A 22,774-nucleotide genomic window follows, 5' to 3' on the forward strand; every position below is an offset into this window, starting at 1 on the left:
GTGGGCAGGGCACCCGGCCTCCCCCCGGCCCTGTGGTGCTGGAGGGTTGCCCCGGCAGCAGCCCCGGCAGGCAGCAGTCTCTCCCCTTCCTCCTGGCAGGCTGAGGGTTTGTGTAGATAATCATGTTATTTAGATAGGATGTTGGTTTAATTCCCTTCATTACAGACTCCCAGGGCTGTAATTTTTTTCTCCGCATGATGTATTCCCCGTGGCACGTTTCACTCAAATCAAACCCTTCGCGCCTTTATTGCCAACGACGCTCGGGCGCTGCGTTATCAGGCTCACACACACGCAGCCCTCTCCGCCCTGCCGTGCAGAGGTCACTTCTAATGACTAATCGATCTCATTAGCTTCCCTAATTAAAAACTTTACTACCGCAATGGAAGACAAACTACAAAAAAACTGCTGGCGTCATATCTGAATGGGATGTGAGCCCATCTATCAGCAGGGCCCGGCTCCTGCATGAGCGAGCTGGGGAGGGAGGCCACCGGCCAAGAGGCGGGGACTGGACCGACAGCAGCAGAGCCCAAGCGGTCTGGCACTCGGGCTGCGGAACTGGGGAGAGCGCCAGCCTTCCCGGGGCCTGTGCAGCTCGCGTGGCCGGTCAGGCGGCGCTGTCTGCAGCAGCCCGGCCTCCAGCTGACCCCGGCCCCGGCCTCAACGAGCCACCACAGATGGCAGAGCCCATCAGACGGAGGTCACTGCTCTCGCTGTGTTTCACCGCGACTAGGGGCGTTGAGAGGGAGTTCAGGTTTTTATGGAACTTCAAAGGGAGAGAACTAGAAGAAGGGGTGCTGCCGATCTCACCACTGCATAATGAGTAAGGAAGAGAGGGAGCCAGGACCCCTCTGAGCAGAGACTGTCTGGGGCCGCCGGCAGGAGAGAGGCAGCTATGGGACAAGCCCCAGGAGCCCAGCTGCCAGCAGCCCCCGCAGCCACCCAGCTGTCTGTCCAGACACACCGAGATCGATTACCCATCGCCAAGCATCCCCACCCCGTGCCCCAGGGCCCCCTGCTCCTCCCCTCTCCCGGCCTTAATCTCCACCAAGGCGATGGGCCAGCCTGTGTCTTCAGAAGCCTTGGTGTTTGGCTTTATGGCTAAGCGTGTGCCCCACAGTCAGCACAGCCACAGTGGGGAGCTGAAGCTCTAGAACTGCTACGGAGGCCTCTGGCTCTTGGCCTCCCCTGGGGGTGGCTGCCCTGAGCCTGTCCTTCTCCTCAGTGCCGTCCAGGACATTTACAAAGGACAGGCGACCCCACGGGCCTCCCGAAGACCACTGCCCCACATGGCTAGAGGGCAAGAACGACCACGTAACCCTGGCTCCCCTCCTGCTGCCCCGTCTCCAGCTACCGCCGCAAAGGCCCTGCCTCCTGATGCTGCGCCAGCTCTCTCACCCCAGCCCTACACTAGAGGCTTGTGGGCCTGGTCGCAGTCCCCCCGTCCAGTACCAGTCACCACAGTTTGGGCCCCCCTGAGCACAGAGGCTGAGAGTTTGGGGTACAGACGGTGTATCTGGAAGGCAGCAATTTTGGAAGCAGGCGAGAGGGAGCAGGGAGACAGGAGAGCAAAGTCAGTATAGAGTTGCCACTGCAAGTGTGCGGGGCACGACAGCTCCAGGACCGTGACCGCTGAGAGGCTGCAGGAGGCGTCTGGGATTGTCCATCAGAGCGAGGGAGATGGGACACCTTGCTCCCAGACTCTGCGCCAGCACAGGGACAAGGACAGGCCGGGCCGAGGGGGACAGGTGGGTCTGGACAGCGGGCAGGAAATGAGCTCACAGAGCCTGAGCCAGGGAAGGGTCCCCAGAGAGCCAGTGGGAGGGACTGAGCCCAGACGGGCCCCTGGTACCCAGCTCAGAACACATCACACAGCCCTTCCAGGGCTTCACCTTCCCATCCATCTGACAGGGAAGCCGGGCCTGCCACTGGACTGTGGGGGCCCAGAGGCTCCTGGCCCTCTCGGCAGCAGCAGGCGGGCCTCACACAGGACAGGAAGCCACATGCAGGAGGCCGACGCGCAGGACCCCGGCCAAGCGGGGGTCAGGCAGCCTCTCTCCCACCGTGGCCGAGCCGCCCTCTTGGGCAAGTGGCCACAGAAGAGCCGGCGCGCATTTCTGAGAGGCTCCACAGCGCCTGCAGGCTCGCTGCCCATCCGAGCTGTGTGCAGAGCCCCGGGCCTGGCAGGATGGCGCTGACCACGACTGGAGCCAGAGCAAAGGCCACGCAAGCGAGACGCTGCATCTCCCGATGAGGGTGCACTGCTACTGGGTGGGGAGACCCTGCCAGACCACACGATGAGGGGCGTCGCCCTCTCTGGACACTGCCCGTCTACCAGGGCATTTCCGAAAGTCAGCCCCATCTGAGCTGTCCCCTCAGTGACACAGTCCTGGAGATAGCAAGGCCACAACAGCATTTGGGGGTGAAAAGCGCCCTGGGGCTGAGGAGGGGCGAGCAGACCCCAGGGGCCACAAGGAGAGGCTCCGCCACCATCAGGAAGCAGCAAGAGGAAGGCCAAGGCAGGCGCTAAGGAGGCCACACAGCCAGAGCAACTGCCAGAGTGGTGGTCCCCAGCAGGTGTCCAGGAGGTGGGTGGTGGATGGGGACGGCAGCCCCCCCGCGGGCCCCTCACGTCTCGTTGAAGGGCCGGGCCAGGAGCGGAGCCGGGCGAGACACCTGCTGGGAGGACCCTGCCGCTGCCTGCGAAGAAGCAGATGAAGCCAGTTCCCCGGGGGGCTGGGCCCTCATCCTGCCCAGACCTCCAGGCCCCTCCACTGTTTACAGGCAAGGACCCAGGGAGGACTGGCTCTGGCCAGCTCAGGTGTCACCTCCCTGTCAACAGAAGTGAGGACCCTCTGTCCCTGCATCCCCTTCGCACAGAATCCACAATGCCCACCGCACAGCAGAGCTGACGGGGCACGTCAGCCCCCCGGTGAAGAGATCAGAAGACTAAGGCCTAGAGAAGGAAAATGACCTGCCCACCATGCCCAGCAGGATGGGGCCCAGGCTGGGCCAGGGGGCACTGGGCCAATGGGCCTCTGCTCAGGAGTCTCTCAGGAAGGACAGAGATGGACTCAACTCCCACTGACATCAGCCTAGAAGACACACACCGCTCCGTCCCATAAAGACAGCTAGAAACACACCTGCAGACCTCCCCTTGCATGCCTAGACCTCTGTCTGTATTCTCACACGGGCGCACTGCTCACCTGGTGCCAGCCCTGGGCCCACTGCATTCAGTGCTCCGGCACCCAGCCAGCCCCTGCCCAGGCCCTGCAGGTGCAGGGAGCACGCAGGTGACAGGGCTTGGCCGTCCTGCTCCCACCCACGAGAACACAGTAATATCATGACAAATCCCCAGCCCCGTGAACGGTTCTTCACGTGCTTGCAGACGCCTGTCCGTTTCTCCAAATGAGCAGGGATGGCAGCCGGCAGGAGGAGGCAAACGCCCCGCCCCCGCCCCTGCCACGCGGGAGCTGCCAGGGACCGCGCTCTAACAAGCTTCGGGCGTGGGATGACTGGGATCGCAAAGTATGAATTTTTATGAGTCTAATAAGTCACTCCACTTTTCCTGCACTTGATGGTTCCCGACACTGCGAACACGGAAAAGCCCGCTGCAGTCAGGCGGCTCAGCCCTCACCTCCGGGGGCAGTCACAGAGGAGGCGACGGGCCAGCCAGAGGCCCCTCCTAGGCACCCAGGACACCCCAGCTCTGCACCCTGGGCCACTGGAGGCCAGCACTCATGCAGGTCCCTCAGGAATGGCTCGGGCGGCCCGTGGAGAGACCCTGCCAGACTCCGACACACAGGTGGCTGCCTGGGAGGATGAGTGGACGTGCTCGCTAACACACACACACACACACACACACACACACACACGGTGTGCACACATCTGCAACGGGGCGGGGAGGGGACCCCAGGCCCTGGGAGGAGAGGTCTGGCCCTCGAGGGAGAGGGAGTGGCCCCCGGCCCAGGGCCTCACCCTGCTGGGCTTCCTGCAGCACTGCTGTCTGAACTGGGGACCAGCCTCTGACACACGTTTACCGATTACAGAGACTCAAAGCAGCCAAAAATAAAAAATAAAATAAATTTATAAAAAAAACCACAACGTTTACTGACTACTAAGTCACAGTGGCAGCCCGACAGGGCCATACGTCACGCAGCAGCGGTCTGCACCGCCGCAACAGGAGCGTGGGCCGCTGGGTGATGACAAAGCGCCGCTGTCAGCTGCCGGGCCCTGCGGCCGCCTCCTCTGTCGCCCCGCAGTACCTGGTGTTTAATGACAACACCGTCAGCCTGAGACACGCAGTGCTGGGACTGTCGGGGCCCTATTAGAGGAAAGATTGAGACCCTACTCTTCTCAAACTCACTCAAGCGACACATGCCGCTCGTTCCTATAATTACTGTGCGCGAGCCATCGATCGCGCAACGACACTGACCCGTCTGTATGAAATGGGAGTAGTTTACTCCCTGACAGTCGCTGTACATTATGGGGGTGGGTCTTCCCTCCCCTTTTAACCATCCCTCTAGAGGATGGAAGAGGGGAAAGCGAGCACCTCCCAGCCCCCACCCCACCTGCAGGCCTTGGGCCCAGGGGGAGGGGAGCCCCAGCACATCCCAGGGAGGCGCGCCCCAGAAGACAGCACAGCGTGTGGCTGGGAGATCCAGGTAGGGGGCAAACTCGCTGAGCGGGGCCCACAGGAGCAAGAGGCGGCTGCACCCCAAGGCCATGAGCCCCAAGCAAAGGCAGGGAAGGCAGGGTCCGTGCCAGGCAGACAGCGCGCCCTCCCAGGACCGCCCCCCAGAGACAGGACCAGGCCTGAGCGTGCTGCAAGCAGCGCCCACGTGATGCAGGCTCGTCCAGGGGCACGGCTGGCGCTCACCCCTTCCCCAGCAGACCAAGCAGCCCCTGCCCGCTTGGGGCCACACCCTGCAGGCACCGGACTGTGAGCCAGCTGCTCCCCCCAGTGCCCCATCTGACCTCAGCCAGAAGCAGCTACGACAGGACATCCTGGGACTGGGTACTCTACCCTGTCCGCTTTCACTCAGACTCCGATGAGCAAAATCCACCTCTTACTGAGGACAAAAGGCAAACCCACTTCTGGCTCAGCAGCCCCGGCAGGGCTCCAGGACCCGCGGGCACGAGAGGTGCCAGTGTCCAGGACAGCGCGTGGGGTGGCCATGGATGTACCGATGCGAGCCCCCAGGGCCTCACAGGTGAGGGCACGCACGTGCATGTTAGAGACAGGAATCTGCCTTCAGCGGGGGTCAGGTCCTAAGGCTCAGCTCCAGCCTCCAGAGACGGAGCTCACAACCGGGGGGTCCACCCTGGACCCTCCTCCCTTGGCCCTGGGTCATGGAGGACTGTGCCTTCCTAGGCTCCGAGCCCAGCCCTGACCACAGCGACCCTTGGGGCCCCTTGGCCCTTCTGCGGCCTACTGGCCACTCCTGCTTGCCTGCGGCCCTCTGATCGGGCGTCCCGGGCCCAGGCCCCCTCACTGGACCCACGCTGACAGTGCACGATGCTAGGTGATCAGCCATCTGTCTGCAGCCCGACACCGAGCCAGGCCTGCCATCTCACAGCCTCTTTTACTTTTGTGGCCTGAGGTCCACTTGTTCCTTACGTGGAATCAAGTGACCAGGGACGTGAAAAACCTTAGAAAGAAAACAGTGAAAAAAGTGTTTTAAAAGCAACTGCAGACCATAGAGGAAGCCAGAGAGGGAACTGGACCCTCACGCTTGACAAAAGCCACCCCAGAGGCCAGAGGGCTGAGGAAAGGATGCCCAGGCAGCACCAGCACCAGTGTGCCCCTTGCACAGAGCTCGCTCAGTCAGTCAACAGACATTTGGCGAGCCCGCTGCATGCTGGCCTCTGGGCTCTGGGGAAGCAGCAGGGAGCACAGCAAGCGCCCCTTCTCAGGGCAGGCGAGTCCCCTCAGCTCCTCCCGGGAAGGGCAGGTCCCTCCACAGCACGCTGGAAGAGGCAGAGGCAGCACCTCATACGTTAGCCCTGAACACGAACAGCGTCCGCACCGGCGTCTGGACTGGGCAAGCCCTTCCTGCCCAGGGTTTCAGGGGCTCTGGAGGGCCAGCACCACCGGAAGCACCTAAACTTCTCTCAAGACGGCCCCCCTCCGTGCCGGTGCCCAGGGGCTCAGATGACCCCCTGGTCCTGCCCACCCGAAGCCAAGGCTCTCTCTCCACCTGCTGCAGGTCTCCCTGCCTGGCAGGGCCCAGCACCGGTGGCCCCGAACTCCCTGAGAGCCAGGTGGGACGAAGCACAGAGCTGCTGGCTGCCTGCGGGGACCCCCATCCAGGTAAACACGGAGCCGGCCACAGTGCCCCCGCCCCGGGCACGGTGCTCAGCCCAGCTCCCTGCACCTGCCAGGGGACAGGAAGTGAAGCTAGCCCAGCAGGAGAGGCCCCAGAGCAGGCCAAGACCTCACGCCGAGGCCTCTCTACCTACGCTGTGCCTAGGGCTGACATGCTCAGACGCAGAGGCCAGAGGCCTCTGACTGCCCAGGAGGGACCAGGTACCAGCCAACACCTACCCTGCACTGGGTCTACTGGCGTGTGTCTCTGCCCTCACAAAAGGGCAGTCCTCCGTCATCACTATGTCCCTCCATTTGAGGGCCTGGCCCATATGTGCCAGGAGGGCTGGAAGGGGTATCCATTCCCTTACCGGGCTGAAACTCTAGAAGGCCAGAGCCCAGGGGAGCAACAGGGGCTCCCAAGTCCCAAAGGGAGAATCGAGGGGCCTTGTCCACACTCCACCGACAGCAACGGGGCCTCCACACGAGCCGGGCCAGCCCAGCTGAGGGGACAAAGCCCAGCCTGTGAGGTGAAGGCTCACCCCACCCTGGCAGCTTCTGCTGGGGGCTTTCAGGGGCGCAGAAGATTGCCCGCGAGTCCCAGGTGGACAGATACCCCACGTTCCAAGCCACGAGAGACGGAGAGGGACCAGTCCCTGTCCCTGAAGGGGGTGCTGCAGAACACACCTCGTCCCCCCCCGGCAGGTGCTGTGACAGTAACGGGGCACCACGGGATGGGCACCGACGAGCCTGCCTCTGCCCTTCTGACCCCCAGGGACACCCCCATCCTCTCCCACAGGGGCGGGAGCACAGAGGGGGGCTTCCCCCAGCAGACACAGGGTGGGCAGCACAGCCCCGCAGGTGTCTGACAGACACTGGGCCTCAGCCACCCCAGGGAAGCCCGGCTCCACCACGTGGCCCAGAGCCGGTGGCCCTTGTGAGGGCAGCACTCCTGCTGGCCACAGCCTAGCCTCTCAGGATCGCTGCCCTGCTTCCTCGGAGTCAGGGCCAGAGAGAGACGCTTTCAAGAGAGCCTGGAAATAAGCCCACTATCAAAAGCAGCGGCCACGGAGAGAAAACCACGTACCCCTCACAGGCTCCGGGATGCTGGGCTCTCCGGCTGCTCACCCGTTCCTTGCTGGTGGCCGAAGGGGCAGGGCTGCAGCACAGGGGCAGCGAGCAGGCCGCGGAGGGGAGCCTGGGTGTGGGGGGGGCCCCGGCCTCACTCAGCCCTACAGCCAGCCTGCCCGGCGCCGGGCGCTGCGGCGGCAGAAGGAGGGCAGCGCACGAGCACGGGAGCTCGGGCCGCATCCCTGCCTCCCCACCCTCAGCTCCGTGGAGGCCACAGGGAGGAGCCCGGCCTTAGCTGCGGCTGCAGCTGCGCTGGGCCAGCAGACTCCAGAGTGAGCCTTCCGCTCCCCTGCCCTCCCCTGCCCTCCCCTCCCCTGCCCTCCCCTGCCCTCCCCTCCCCTGCCCTCCCCCTCTGCCTTCCCTCCCCTCCCCTCCCCTCCCCTCCCCTCTGGGATCCTCCAGTCCCTGCACAGGATGCAGCCCCTGAGCCGGCAGCAGCACCCGCCTCAGGGTCAGTTCCCAAGCACACAGCCGGCAAAAAGTTCCTGCTGGGGCCAGTGTAAGGCTGGGGGCAGCTGGGGCCATACGGGTGAGGACCAAGGGCCGTTTGGGGGCCCCTGAGAAAGGGGCTCAAGGCAGCCCCACCCATCTGTGAGAGCTGGGGCTCCTGCAGAAGACAGGGTCTTGGCCCTCTGTGAGAGGAAGGAGGGGGAGGGGGGAGGGGAAGGGGGAGGAAAGGGGTCTGAGGAAGGGCTGTGGGGCACAGGGCTAGCCCGGGCAGGTCAGGCAGAGGCCTCCCAGACTCAGGGTGGTGGGCGCCCGCAGGCCACTCTGTTGTCTCTCACGCACAGGGCGCCACACCTGATGCACATGCCATCTGGTGGGGGAAAGGGAGCCCCGAGAAACTCAACAGAAGGAAGAGAGGGAAGCAAAGGGGCTCCCAAGAGAAGGCCTGGGGCGCAGGCTGCCCCCCAGTGCTGACGCCCCAGGTCACGGTGCCCACTGGCACAACGGCCTGGAGGGGCAGCCGGGGTGCCTGAGTTCAGCCGGGCAGGTCCCGGGGTCCAGCCCGTCCCCCATTTCAACATTCCAGACCCCCACGCGGGTGGAGAGCGAGCAGTGACGGGAACACATGGCGCTGGTGATTTGCTGGACCACCGTGGGCTCCAGCGGGGCTCACCCCAGACACGCTGGGAGTTGGTGGGCCCGGGCCTGCTCAGACCCCTGGTCTCCCACCTCGAGCAGGGCCTGGCACAGAGCAAGCTTCTCTCCTCGGCCTTCCCAGACTCTGAGGCAGGCCCGGGCCACGGAGTTCAGCTTCTCTCACAACACCAGGCCTGCCTTCCATCTCCTGCAGAAACAGGGAGGTGCGCCCTCTCGCCCCGCCGCCCCGTGCGCCTCCCCCGGCCCGTGGCAGTTCAGGGTCTGGTGGCTGCCCTGCTGCAGCCCAGCGTGCGGGGCGTGAGCAAGCCGCTCTGAAGGCACCCCTGCAGTGAGCCGTCCTTCGCTCTACAAGACATCTCCTGCCAAGCAGGCTCACGCCCCTCTCCGCACCAAGCACGCGCTGCCTCACAGAACGCCACCTGCCGGGTCGGGCGGCCACCTGCTGCCAGCGGCCGTGCTGCTGCGCCCACTCTCAGCTGCCACCTACCCGCACGGCCGCTGGCACTGCCAGAGCCCATCAGGGATTGGCACAGCTTGGGATACACCGTGAGAAGGAAACACAACAGCTCCGAATTAATTTAGAAAGCGCAGCGCCCCGAAGAATGACAACAAATGGCCGGCAAGTGCTGGGGGCAGCCAGGACGGGCCCTGCCCACCGGCCCATGGCTCTCCTGGGCAGAGCCAGCCGGGGGTGGAGTATCTCAGAAGTCTCCCCATCCACAGATGGGCAGGAAAGGCAGAAGCGGCAGCACGTCCCTTAGGTCCCTGCCACACCCAAAAACTTTAACGAGACGGGAGGGGGCGAGTGTGCCAGGGACAAGACCCCTGGGCCGGCGCCACAGCCTGCAGACGCCCCGAAGCATCCCAGGATGGGTCCCGGGGCAGAGGCAGTCAGTGACCCGTGCCCAGTCCGGAGAGAACGCTGGCCCCGGAACCCACCCAGGCCTCTCCACGCACAGCACCTGAGGGTTCAGCCCGCGGGGGGCACAGGAGGGCGTGGGGAGGGCAGCAGCTCGCTTCCACGCTTGCAACCCCATGGCAGGGGACCTGCCACCTCCCTGAGCTAGACACCTTGTCCCAATGCTGCCCGGACCAGCCGGCAGTGGGAGCAGGAACAGTGCAGACCCCTGGGGACCCCTGGGCCAGAGGTAACCAGAAGGGCCAGGGCTCCTCTTGCCAGGCCTGAGACACTCAGGCAAACCAACAAATGAGGGCGCACCTGATGATTAGAAGCTGATAGGTTTACAGTCGTCGCGTGAGGCTACAGATTTTCCTTGCAAATTCCATCAAGTCCATGCCTCAGGGCCAAAGCTTCAAATCAGAAGGATACCTGTGGCCGCTGAGAGCCCCGGGCCACACAGGTGATGCCTAGGTGGTACCAGCAGGGCCCAGCTGGGCTGTGGTGCCTTCTCAGCCTGGGATCTGCCTGGAAAGGGCTCAGTCTTGGGGGAAGCACTGCTCACTTCCCATGGACACGAGAGGGAAGGCAGGAAAGCAGGAGGGCTACGAAGAGAGGGCCCCACGGACACGGCGCCTCTCCAGGGTCACGCGGCCTGTCCCGAAGCCCCCGGCAGAGGCACACACGGCCCCGCCCTTTCCAGAACAGCTGAGCCCACCGCCCTCGGGGCCCCCCTCGTCAGAGCAAGTAGCGGGGCTCTGGCAGGGTGGGAAGCAGAGGGTCTCAGCTCAGAGCCTGGGGGAGGCCCATCCTTGGTGCCCACCCTGACTGGGCTCCCTCTGTGTCAACATGCTCCCAGGAGGACACGGTGGCGGGGGGCAACCAAGGGGACATAGCCGAGGGGGCTCCAAGCGAGTGCACCGTCGCTGCCCACCGGCTCTGGGGCAGCAAGCCCTTCCTGCCCACGACCCTTCCCACCACCCTAAGAAGAGAGACGCGGCCTCAGGTACAACAGAGCTGGGAGCCAAGTGTCACCAGGTCCTGCTCCTTCCCCAAAGCCAGCAGCTCCAGCCCACGTGAGCTGCAGGAGCAGGGAGGGAGCTGCTGGGACGTCTGAGCCCCACCGGCCCAGCCTGCACGCCCTGCGGGGCAGAGAGACACCCACCCTCCCAGGCTGAGGCCTTTCCATGCTCAGGCGGCCTGCCCGCCCGGGCCCAGAGAAGTGTGCCCCGAGGCGGTCAGCTTGTCCAGACCAGGCTGCCCCACTCCCTCGGGCAGCCTGTGCACCAGGGCCCTCTGCCGGTGGCCGCCTCAGAATCCAGCGCTCTCCCTGGATGTCACCGGAGGCCCTACTGACACAGGCACCGCCACCCCAGCTGTCACGCAACCCCACTGCAACTCTTCGCCCGCCCCTGGGCAGGCAGCACCCCTGGCCCCTCACCCGGCCTCCATCGCCTGTGCCCAGGCCTGCCCAGCCCCTACAGCAGGCTCTGCATGGGGAGGCAGGCAGGGCTGCCAGAGGCCCCTCCCAGGGCCTGGAGCGGAGGCGGGGCAAGGCCTACAGGAGCAAGGCCATGTGCAGGAGGCCCACGGGCTGCCCCATCTACCCCACACCCAGAGACCTCTACTTCTCAGAGGCCACGGGTCAGTGAGCCCCTCCTGTCCCCAGCACACAGGTTGCTGGGGGTTGCAGGGAGCCTCCCTTCTTCCCCCACCAAGCACACACTGGGGACAGGTGGGCAAGTGGGCTCCCACCACCCCTCCCTCGCCCTGCTCCTGCACAGACCCTGTTCTGCAGGCCAGCCTGCCGGTGCAGTGAGCCCGCCCCAGCGTGGGGCCCTCCCTGGGCAGGAAGTGCCTGGGCACTCTCACTGCCCACACTGCCCTGACTCTGTAGGTCTGCTCCCCCAGGGGCCACGCACCCTGTCTGGGGGAACATGACATCATCTGGCCTTGAATTAGCTCCAGAACTCCATACACAACGTCCACCACTCGATACAAAATAACCAGACATACAAGCAAATCACACTTGACACAAAACTAAGAAGGAAAAAAACAGGCAATGGAATGAACAGGGATCCAGATAACTGGGTGGTCAGACACGGACTTTAAAAACGATTAATAGGGCTTCCCTGGTGGCGCAGTGGTTGAGAGTCCGCCTGCCGATGCAGGGGATGCGGGTTCGTGCCCCGGTCCGGGAGGATCCCACGTGCCGCGGAGCGGCTGGGCCCGTGAGCCATGGCCGCTGAGCCTGCGCGTCTGGAGCCTGTGCTCCGCAACGGGAGAGGCCACGGCAGTGAGAGGCCCGCATACCACCAAAAAAAAAAAAAAAAAAAAAAAAACGATTAATATATTCAAGGGCTTAAAGACAAGATTGCAGAACTTCCCTGGTGGCGCAGTGGTTAAGAATCCGCCTGCCAATGCAGGGGACACGGGTTCGAGCCCTGGTCTGGGAAGATCCCACAGGCCGCGGAGCAACTAAGCCCGTGCGCCACAACTGCTGAGCCTGAGCTCTAGAACCCGTGAGCCACAACTACTGAGCCCAGGTGCCACAACTACTGAAGCCCACGCGCCTAGGGCCCATGCTCCACTACAAGAGAAGCCACCACAATGAGAAGCCCACGCACCACAACGAAGAGTAGCCCCCCTGCTCGTCACAACTAGAGAAAGCCCACGCGCAGCAACAAAGACCCAACACAGCCAAAAATAAATTAATTAAAAAAAAAAAAGACAAGATTGCAAATTTTGGCAGAGACCTAGTAACTATTTTTTAATAGAAATTTTAGAATTTAAAAGTCACTAAAACTAAAACCTCAACGGATGCGTCTTGTAGCAGATTATACAAAGCTGAAACGACAATAACTAAACTAGAAAATAGGTTAGAAGAAACTACCCAGATTTAAGCATGGAGACAAGTCACAGAAGACACAGAGAAGAACACAGGAAACATGTAAGATATGGTGAACAGGCTCAGTACAAATGCAGCTGAGGTCCCAGAAGGAGAGGTGGGGATGGAGCAGAAGCAATGCTTAAAGACAGAATGGCTGAGATTCCAAAATTGATGAAAACCATCAAGCCACAGATTCAAGAAATAGCACCAACCCTAAGCAGGATAGATAAATGTACAGGAAGCACCATGGCACACCTGCTGAAGACCAGAGACAGAGAAAGCCCCACAGCCAGAGGGGGGAGAGCCACGCCACCCTCCTGGGAAGGACAGCTGACGTTACCAAACGCCGTCAGCTGGCGATGGGGAGGGTCTCTCCCCAGCACCGAAAGCCCCACAGCTTCCCAGGCAGAAACACTCTCCAGAGAGTAAGGCAAGAACAAGGACTTTTCAGATAAACATCTATTGAGAGCAGTGGTCCCCAGCACACCTGCAATATTACAGGATGTATTAAGAGGTGTTTCTCAAACAGACAGCAAGGAAAGGAAGAAGAGAAAAGGGAGAATAAATACATAGTCTAGGTCAATGCTGACTGTACACAATTTTTTCTAGGGTCTAAAATATATGGAGAATTAAAATCATGGCAGTTCCCCACGTTTGATGGAAGAGAGGAAAATAGGGTTTAAGTACTCCAAGCTTCTTACGTTGTCTGGGGAGGGATCAGACAGTAATTTCTAAGTACCAATAACAGTGAGTCAAGAACACACAATATAACCTCTGGGGAAACCACCAAAAGAAGAATAAAAGAATGTATAATAAGCTAATTGAGGAGAAAATGGAATTAAAAAATACACATCCAAAAGAAGAAGAAAAAGAAGAGAAAAAAACAAAACAGGTGCAACAAAGAAAAAGCACAGAGGAAGACAGCAGATTTAAACCCAATACCCTAGTAATTGCATTAAATGTGAACAGACGAAACCCTTTTTTAGAAAAACAATTTCAGATTGCACTTAAAAAACAACTATTTGCTAGATACAAAAAAATCTAAACATAATAACGGATGAAAGTAAACATGTCTGCACATGTCACACATAAATACATTTGCATAGAGAGTGTGTGTGTGTGTGTGTGTACACGAGTATATACACACATTTTGTGACACTAACTAAAAGGAAACTGGCCTAGCTATACCTGCTTCAGAGAAAGTAAATTTTAAGGCCAGCAGCTTTACTGGAGATAAAAAAGGACATTTCGTAGCAGTAAAAGATTCAATCCACCGGCGAGATATAACAATTCTAAGTGGTTTACACTCAGTCAAATGACCTCAAAATGCTTAATGCAAAAGTGACAACTGGAGAACAGTGGAAGATCTTAACACTCTCTCTCTGTGACTGGAAAAAGCAGACCCCCTCCCTGTCCCGCAAAATCAAAAAGTATACAGAAGACCTGAACAACACAATTAATACAACTTACCTTACAGAGCCCCAAACTCCCCAAGTGGAATCATTCTCTCTAAGTACACACAAGAGCTTTACCAAAACTGACCCTAAGCTGGTCCTTAAAACAAGTCTGAGCAGACTTCAAAGGACTGAAATCACACAGATAGCTAGCTGCCCAGTGGAGTGAAGCTGGGGAGCGGTCATTACAAAGAAACTCAAAAGCCCCAGGGGTTTGGAAATGAAGCAATCCCTTTTGAATAACCCTGGATCAAAGAAAAAATTACAATGAAAATTAGAAAACATTTTGGAGGAACACAAAAATAATTAACTTGCAGAAGACAGCTAAGGTTATGCTCAGGGGAGAATTTATAAGCTTACACCTGCATATTTCAGGAAAAAAGAGAACCTGGAGGTCAACTGTCCAGCCATCTGGTCCTGTTGCGCTCCGTCCAAGCTCAGACCCACTGGCCATGTGGGCAGCTCTGACCCTGGACAGCAGCCCCCAGCCCCGGCCTCGGCTCCCCGGCTGCCTGTCTCCCCACGTGCTGCCCCTTGGGGCACTGTCTCACGGCCCAGAGTCAAGGACATACACACCCGGGCCGGCCCCAGGGTCAGGGCAGCAAGAGGGGCAGTGTGGCCCTGCAGTCCCTCCCCCTGCTGCCCTGCCTTCCCAAGCCGAGGGGACCACACAGCATGGAGGTGGCAGCCTGAGACGGATGCCGACCACAAACCCCCACCCCACCTGGCATCTTCCCCCTTTAAAACGCAAGCCGTAAGGGGAGCCCGGCTAAAGAGAGCTCCACAGGGGAAACATGTCTTTGGAGTTCCTTTCTGAGATGACTTCTCTGTGCCCAAGCCCAGCTGCCCACCTCGGCGCCCCCAGCTTCACTCAAAGAGAGGGCCAAGGAAGAGCAGCTCCAGCCCAGACCCCGGCTCTGAGTCTCACAGGGAGCCCACTGCATCACTGGCCACGCTGGCACAGGGCCAGGCCGAGGTGTGCGGGGGAAGGGGTGCTCCATGACGTAGCCCGGGGCGGGCTCCTGGACTGGGACCATGGGAGCATGGAGGAGTGGGACCTGGGTCTGGATGGGGTGCCCAGCAACATGCTGAAGCTGTGGAGAGAAGGTGCCACAATCCAGGACCTGGAAGGCCATGGCCCACCTCCAGCAGGTAGGAGCTCCCACGCCCCCATCACCAGGTGGCCCCCACTCCCCAAGGGAGGAAGGGGCTGGGCCCAGGAGAGCAGGTGGGACAGACCACCTGAGGGGCCAGGGGCAGCCACAGGGAGAGCACTGAGGGCCCAGGGGGAGGCTGGGAGACAAAGCAGCCCTAGAAAGACTCTGCCCTGCACCCCGCGCCCACGGACGGGTGGGCTTCTGAGAGCGCACCGGCTGAGGGACCCTCGGGCCGGGCCAGGCCCAGCTGGCAGAGAGGCTGGGTTTAACTCGGTCAGCCAGGACACAGGGGCGGGCCACCCTCAGCACACCGTCTACACTCGTCGGACACCTGGAGACCCTGGCCCACGAGACCCCGGGGCTGCAAGCTCTGGCCATCGTGAGAACATCACCCCTCCTTCCCAGGGGAGGAGCGGCTCCCAGGGCTTCAGCCTCATGGAGTCACTCAGGTGCCCCTGACTCCGCGGAGGTCACAGCTCCCCTAGAGGCCCCACGCCTGGCAGGCGCCACACAGGCAATGCGCATACGCGTACACGCACTCCCACGCCAGCTCTTGTGGAAGAATTAATTAGCACGGCCATGACGAACGTAAAACTGGAGGCCTCCGCCACGCCTGATCATTTATGCAAGGCTCAGGATCGCTGCGGCTGCCTTTTGCAGGGCCTACTTCAGCATTTTCATTTTCCCTTAGGAAGCAGGGCTCCAGATTGAACTGCTCTCACGCCCTTTACAGCGTCTGCCATAGTAAAGCTAAACAACCCAACTGCACGCCAGCGAGTGATGATGGACCACAGACTGCTCCACGGCGGGAAACTCCAGCAGGGAGAAGAGCGACAGGAGCACCATCACCCGCCCAGCCGAGACCCGCCAAGCCGGCCCCACCCCCACAGCCCGCACAGAAACCCCCGAGATGGCCTTCCACAGCTGTGGGAACAGAGCAAGGCAACGCCAGCACCAGCCTGGAGGCTTAGAACCAGGGCTTGCCCACACCTCAGGACCGGGAGCCAGGACCAGAGCACTGGACACGACGGGGACACCACAGGGGTCACCCAGCCCCGGCCCTGCGCCCACCCCTCTGGGCCACAGCAAGCCTGCCTCCTTCCTCCCACCTGCCCTGGCTCCTGATCTTCCCAAAGTGCTCCCAGTGGGCGCTGGTGGTGAAAAAACACTACCGATGAACGCGGAGACCCAGGGCGAGGCTTCACTGTGCTCCCTCTGACCACTGGCCCTCCCGCGGTCCTGAGGCCAGCACAGGCCATGCACAGGGCTGCCCAGCGCCAAGCAGTGGGCTCTGGGCTGCCTCCCAAGAGTGAGGCTGCCACGTTAGTACCTGGCCCGCCGCCTGCCCGTGTCCACTGGGTACATCTGGTCAGAGGGGAGGCGGGGCCTGTTGGGAGAGGCTTGGGGCGCGGTAAGACGGGCAGGGCCCAAGACCACACCTACCTCTTCTGCCGATGACCCAGGATGAGTGGCCGTCCACTGCAGCCATAAACAGGTGACAGCAGATCCTCCAGGCCGCGTGGCTGGCACGGCAGACTAAGGGACGTGAGGGAAGCGCCCGCCACGTGCTGGCAAGCTCTGAGCCAGAGGCAGGCGGCTGTGTGAGGCCCGGCTTGAGCGAAAGCCTCGGCAGCGCTCAGATCCACACCTGACGGCACTGTGAACACTGGGCCCTTCCCGCCAACCACAGCCCTGCCGGCACAGTCCTGAGCGACCCGCCAGGCCCACACCCCCCACCGCGCTGGCCACTTGTCTGTGCAGAGGCAGGCGAAGGAGAGGTGGGTGGGCTCTCGCCACACATGCACTGTCCTGGGCAACCCCTGGGAGGCGAGGACGCCCCTGCCCGCACACCCGCCCGGGGCTTGTCCTTGGCACCTGACAGCAGACCTCTCCAAGTGACTGGGAGGAATCACGTGGCCTGTTGCTCCCAGGAAGCCCCCTAGCCTGGGGCCGAGTGTGCTGGGTGGGCTGCCAGCCCCCAACAACTGCAAGCGTCGTGCTGGGTAGGTGTGGACCAGGCAGCACCCTCTTTGCACACACGAAGCCTGTCACCTCAGGGCAGCCCGAGTCATGGCGCTGGGCCCGCTGTGGCCGGGGGAGAGGAGCCCCGGAGCTGGCCCCGAAGCCCCAGGTCTGCACTGGAAAGCGCACGTCCACACCGTGGGCTGTGACGACTAACTTCCGCAATCGAACGGGTGGCCAATCGGAAACCATCTTTGAGGTCTACGAAAAGTTCTCTTCTCTGCTGCCTTCTCTGGGGTCTGTCGGCACTGAGGCGGATCAAGTGGGGCCTCCGGCAGCCAAGGTGCGGTTATCCCCCCAGGGAGCACGGGGTGGGGTAGGGGTGTCACGTGGGGACCCCCAGGGACCACCTGCCCCACCCCCCAGCCAAAGTCTGACTCTAGGCCCAGGGAACTAGGTGGGAGGGTCAGACGGCTCGGCCAGAGAGGGCCGGTGGGGGGGGCAGAGCGAGAGGAGGAGTCAGGCTGGAATCTTTGTAAGGTCAGGTCCCCAAGGCACGAGGCCACAGGCCTGCTGACCATGCAGTTTCGAATTCAATTAAAGCGATTATCTGCTGTGTCAAATAAACTGTGTGCAGCATATATCGGGCGGCACTGTACACCTCGGGCTCATTATTCCCTAACTGTTTCCTCCTGTTTACGCGCCCTCAAATTAAACTGCTGATAGTATGAGCCCAAATAAAAAATGAGCGCACCTTGTCCCGAGGAAATGGATTCTCCCTTCCCCTGGACCGGCGATTGCCAGGTTTTATATACTCTGCTCCTGGTGACATTAGTAATTCAATTTTCTTTTTATTAGCCCCCTTATCTGCTGAGCAATACAGTGGCAGAGCTGACCTCTTTCGCATGGGTAAATGTTTAAAATCTTTTCCCTGATTAATTTTGCTAGTTAAGAAAAAGAGGAGAAATGGCCCAGCTCTTAGCCATCACAATGAATAAAGCTTAATGTTGATTGTGATGGAATTTCTAATGCCAGGGAGATTGATTGAACGCGGCAATTACACTGCAATAGTAACTCAAGGGAGACGGGATCGCTTTCTCCTGGCCATAGCCTTTTGGTTATTTAAAACAATCCAATTTGCAAGGATAATTACGTATTAGTGTTTTATCTGCCACTTGAAATGAACAGGGGAGTTTCGATACTGGCCCAGCACTAGCAGGTTATTGCTGCAAATTACTTGATATCTGCTTTCTTTCACATAAAGAGGAAATTAGGCAATCAATTACCAGAAAAAGGTGGATGAAGAATAAGAGGGGCAAGTGCGCCCTCTGCTGGCCACCAGGCTGCACAGCCGGCCTGAAGTGGGGACCCCAGCCGGGGAAGCCCACCTCTCCCTCTCCCCCTCCTCAGCCCTCCTGGCCTCAGCAGCGAGGGCGTCCCAAAGGGGTCAGGTCTGACACAGCTCCAAGCGGAGGGCTGCATCTGGCACTAAAAGTCTGTGTGGGAAACAGGGCAGAGAAGCCTCAAAGCAAGTAGATGCAGAGACAGCCTCTGCCCCCATTCCCAGGGAGGCCCTGCCAGTGGCCCGTAGGTGGGGTCTGCACTTTCCAAGAGACACACACACACACACACACACACACACACACACACACACACACACACACACACACACACACACACACACACACACACACACACCTGCGGGTAGGCCTTTCGAGAGAAGGGGGCTGGGGGAGCCGTCAGCCCAGGGAAATGACCTCCACCTGTCCCGGCCTCACGACGCCGGCCCAGCACACTCGCCTCCGCCAGCACAAGCCTCTCCAGTGAGCTCCCTGCCGTCAGGTCCCAAGGATGAGGACCTCACCCCTCGGCCTGTAGTTCAGTTGCCTCACCCGCAGTCTCATCCTCGCTGCTGCCCCTCCGGGACCGCTGGACATTCCTGGGGCCCCAACGTGGCCACCTTGTGTCCCTGAGCACACCCGTGCAGGCCCAGGTGCCTCCACTGTCCCTCAGGGGCTTCCCAACAGAACCCCCTTTTCCTTGCTGTGGCCGAGCACCACTTCCCATCCCTGGTCCTGCCTGCCCTCTGGCCTCGGCCCCTCCCACCCTCCAGGACACCGGCCACACAGGACCAGTCTCTGCTCCTGGAACAGGCAAAGCTCAGCCTACCTGTGACTTCGCCTGCAGAGGTGTGCCCACGCGCCCCTCTCCTCACGCAGGGCTCGGTTCAGATGTCACTCCTCAGAGACGTCCCCGCCACCCACCCTCCCCGAAGCTCCCTGCAGCACTGCTGCCTGTCTCCTTTTCCTCAGAGTGCTTCTGCCACCTGAAAGCAACTTTTCTTTTCTTTTTTTTGGCCGCGCTGTGCAGCCTGTGGGATCTTAGTTCCCCGACCAGGGACTGAAGCCGGGCCCCCAGCAGTGGAAGCGCTGAGTCCTAACCACTTGACCGACGAGGAATTCCCCTTGAAAGCAACTTTTCAGTCTGTTTACAAGCACCTGAGGAGCCGTTTGTGTCCAGCAACGCAGCACGGCCTCAGCACACACACCCCCCAGGAGACAGCACACTGCCCTGCACAGCTGTGCAGGAAACGGGGAGGGGATGAGGGGGTAGACAGAGGATGCATGGGGGGATGGACAAGTGGCTGAGTGAGGGGAAGCCTTCTGCAAGCCCTTCCCCCAACAGGACCCTCTCCCCTCCTGCAGAGCATTCTGTGCGTGGTTATCACACTGTCTATAACTATGAGCTGATTCATCTGCCTCCTAGTGGAGAGGAGCGTGAAGGCAGGGACTGTGGCAGCCCCATTGGCAGGCGCCACAGTCCCCACCTGACAGCCCCACACCCAGCGGTGCCCTCAGCCTTTCTCCCCCTCCCACCGAATACCATGGCTGCCCTGCCAGCAGGCGGCAGCCACCACCGTCCCCAGCCTGCACCCCACTCTGCTCTAGGCCTACAAAGGGGCCAGGCTATTCACAAGTGCAGGTGCAGCTCCTGGGACGACACACGCCACCTCCTCTCCCACCTGGCCTGGTTACCGCATCTGCAGGCCCAGCGTCTGTGCCCCCGCCAGCCCCTCACCCCTCTGTCCACCCCGCGACCGGGTGAGCATCCCAGAACATCTCTGGCCCATGGCCCTGGGACGCTGCCCACAGGCCCCTACCCAGCTCTCCAGCTCCCCGGCCGCCCCTTGGCCAGTGGTTCCTGCAGCAAGGCTGCTGCCAGGCTGTTCCCATGCCTGGGGCAGCCCTCACCCCGGCCCCCAAGCCGCACCAGAGCCCTCCGGCCTGGAGCCGGGAGAGAGGGCACCCAGGACCACCTGGCCGGCTGGTGGGAAAGCTTGGCTCTGCGAGGAGAGCTCCCGATGCTACTGCTGCCCACCCATCCGCAGAGGGCCCCTCGGTCCGTGGGTCCCCAGCCCACTCCTAGACCGCGTGGCGCTCCTTCCCTCGGGTGCCCACTGCAGCAGCCTGCCTTGGGCCTGTCGACCCCCAGGCCAGACTCCTTGGAGGCAGGGGCAGCACAGGCCTGGCAGGGACAGAGTCAAGGCCAGTGTGCGTACCTGCATCAGGACTCAGCACCCCTGGGTGGCAGGAAGGGCGCCAAGAGGCCCAGGGCCCTGTCTGCCGCGACCATGCCACACTCAACACCTGCCCAGCAGGTGCTCCACACACACACCTGCTTCCAGGCCCAGCAAGGGGGCCCGACGCCCAGCAGACGCGCACCAGATCCCCCAAGAGCTCTGCTGTCAGGAAGGGCCCAAGAAGGCAGGACAGGGCCTTAGGGCCTTCCCAGCACGCTGCCCCGGCTGGGACACTCCTCCCCCAAGCCACCTCCAACCACGTCCATCAGTCAAGCCTCGCTGAAATACTACCTCCACAAGGGGCCCTACCTGGCCACCCCCTCTCTGTCGCCCCGACACCCTGCTAGTGGCAAGTCACGATGGGAATGTCTCAGCAGCTGGCCAGCTCGAATGCGGGCACCAGAGGGCAGGAGGAACCACCCCTGTCTTGGGTCTCCTGGGCCCCCAGCACCTGGACCGCCCACTTCCCACAGCCGGCCCTGAGCACCACCATCATGGCCTGCACACTGCCATCCCGCGTGACACCTCATCTGTGGGGACAGATCTGTCTGCAACTTCTCTGCACACCCGACATCTCGGCCGGCTAAGACAACACCGTGACAGAGAGGATCTGAACAGGGGCCATGAGTCCCCACAGAGGCCCAGATGTCCACAGACACCACCTCCTGGCCTCTCCCCCAGCTGCCCCAAGAGGCCACCTGACCCCCCACCTGCCCTCAAGCTCCCTGGGGGCCCCCCCGCCACCAGTCTCTCGAAGAGAGGGGCATCCTCAACTCGTCCTCTCCAGTCAACCCGCGGCAGCCTAACCGCTGGTCACCTTCAACCTCTTCGCTCCCAGCCAGTCCTGCAGCCAAGGCCCGCCCCCCAATCCAGCCACCTCGCAGGAACCAGGAACCACTAACGGGGCTCCCTCTGCTCTGTCACCCGGCATGAAATCCACACTTGCCATGGTGCACGGGATACGGCCAAAGGAGAACGGGTGGGAGGCCGGCACCCTCCAGCCTCACTTCCCCACAGCCCTCTCGCCGCCCCGCTCGACCCTCTGCCTGGGACCCCATGGCCCACCCTCCCACGGCCGGCTAGGCGCAGATGCTCAGCACAGCCCAGGCACCAGCTCCTCCAGAAGCCTTCTTCAAAGACTCCCGGCCAGGCCAAGGACCACGCCCTCGGCTGGGCTCCCCAGGCACCAAGCGTAGCACAGTTTCTAGAGCACGAGGCCCCGGCTGGAGCGCCCAGCGCCGAGCCTGCCCGGCCCCAAACCCTGTCACCTCCAGATCTCATACGGGTCAGTCTAGAAGCCGCTGCCGCACGTTCACCCCGCCGCTCAGAGGGGCCACCTCAGGACCAGGCACCCAGGTGAAGCCTGGCTCTGCAGCCTCCCCAGAGCACTGCCATCGTGGCAGTGGGGAGCCAGCCTCCTGCGGGGGCCACGCCCACAGCGCTCCCCATTCTGTTGCTGGACTCCAGGGACTCATTAAGAGGGCAAAGCCGACCCCTCCCAGGCCAGCTCAGGCTTCCCGAAGAAAAGGCAGCGCCAGCAGGGAGGGGAGGGGTAGACCTGTGGCCCAGGCAGTGAGGAAAGGAGGGAGAGGCCCTGGGCGGCACAAGCCACGTCTCCTCCCACTTCAGGGCTGCGGGGCTGCCACCCTCTCATCTACCTTCCCGCTCCTCCTGCCAAGAGGGACTCGGCTGCACATACACAGAGGGATGTGCTGAATAGACCACCACATGCCTGCCTGGAAGCATCTCTCTGACCCAGAGTGCAGGGCACGGTACCCCGGTTCTTCTTCTCCACTCACTAGCCCAGGCCACCCACTGCCCGCCAGGCTGAGCGCTCCTGGGCCAGGGCCCCACAATGCAAGGTGGACGGCGAAGGTGGGTCCCAACAGGGAGCAGAGCCATCACAGGCCCAGGGAGCCCCTCCTCCTGGTCATACCTTCCTTGGTGGGGAGGTGGGCCCGGCCAGGAGGCAGGCAGCACAGCCGGTGCCTGCTGACCTGCATCAGGCCCTTGTTGGGCGTCTTCTTCAGCACAGGGCTGCTCTTCCCCCGGAGGGCCTGCCTCCGCCGCAGGCTGAACTGGTTCCTGGCCGTGGTAGCAGGTGGGGGGCTGCTCTTCTTGTCCCCAGGAAGGCTGCAGAGACAAAGAGCAGACGGCTCCTAACAGGCTCCCCCAGCGAGTGGCTCACCTCCCACCCCTGCCCACCCAGATCCCAGCAACATGGACTCAGCCCCCGGAGGGAACCAACCTCAGCAGCCGTCAGAAGGCTGCTCCCCACCCATCCCCCCACGCCA

The 22,774-nt window shown here is 61.6% G+C and overlaps 1 protein-coding gene across 2 annotated transcripts in view; it reads right to left on the minus strand.

Annotated features, from left to right (window-relative positions):
* ZC3H3 (zinc finger CCCH-type containing 3) overlaps window positions 1-22,774 on the minus strand; it is an 82,749-nt gene that overhangs the window by 56,090 nt on the left and 3,885 nt on the right. For both annotated transcript variants that reach the window (XM_049700690.1, XM_049700689.1), the window contains exon 3: window positions 22,417-22,613. In XM_049700690.1, the coding sequence (XP_049556647.1) occupies window positions 22,417-22,613 (197 nt within the window). The remainder of the gene's footprint in view (window positions 1-22,416; window positions 22,614-22,774) is intronic.

The sequence above is a fragment of the Orcinus orca genome, chromosome 17 (genome assembly GCF_937001465.1).
Source record: "Orcinus orca chromosome 17, mOrcOrc1.1, whole genome shotgun sequence".
Lineage (NCBI taxonomy): Eukaryota > Metazoa > Chordata > Mammalia > Artiodactyla > Delphinidae > Orcinus > Orcinus orca.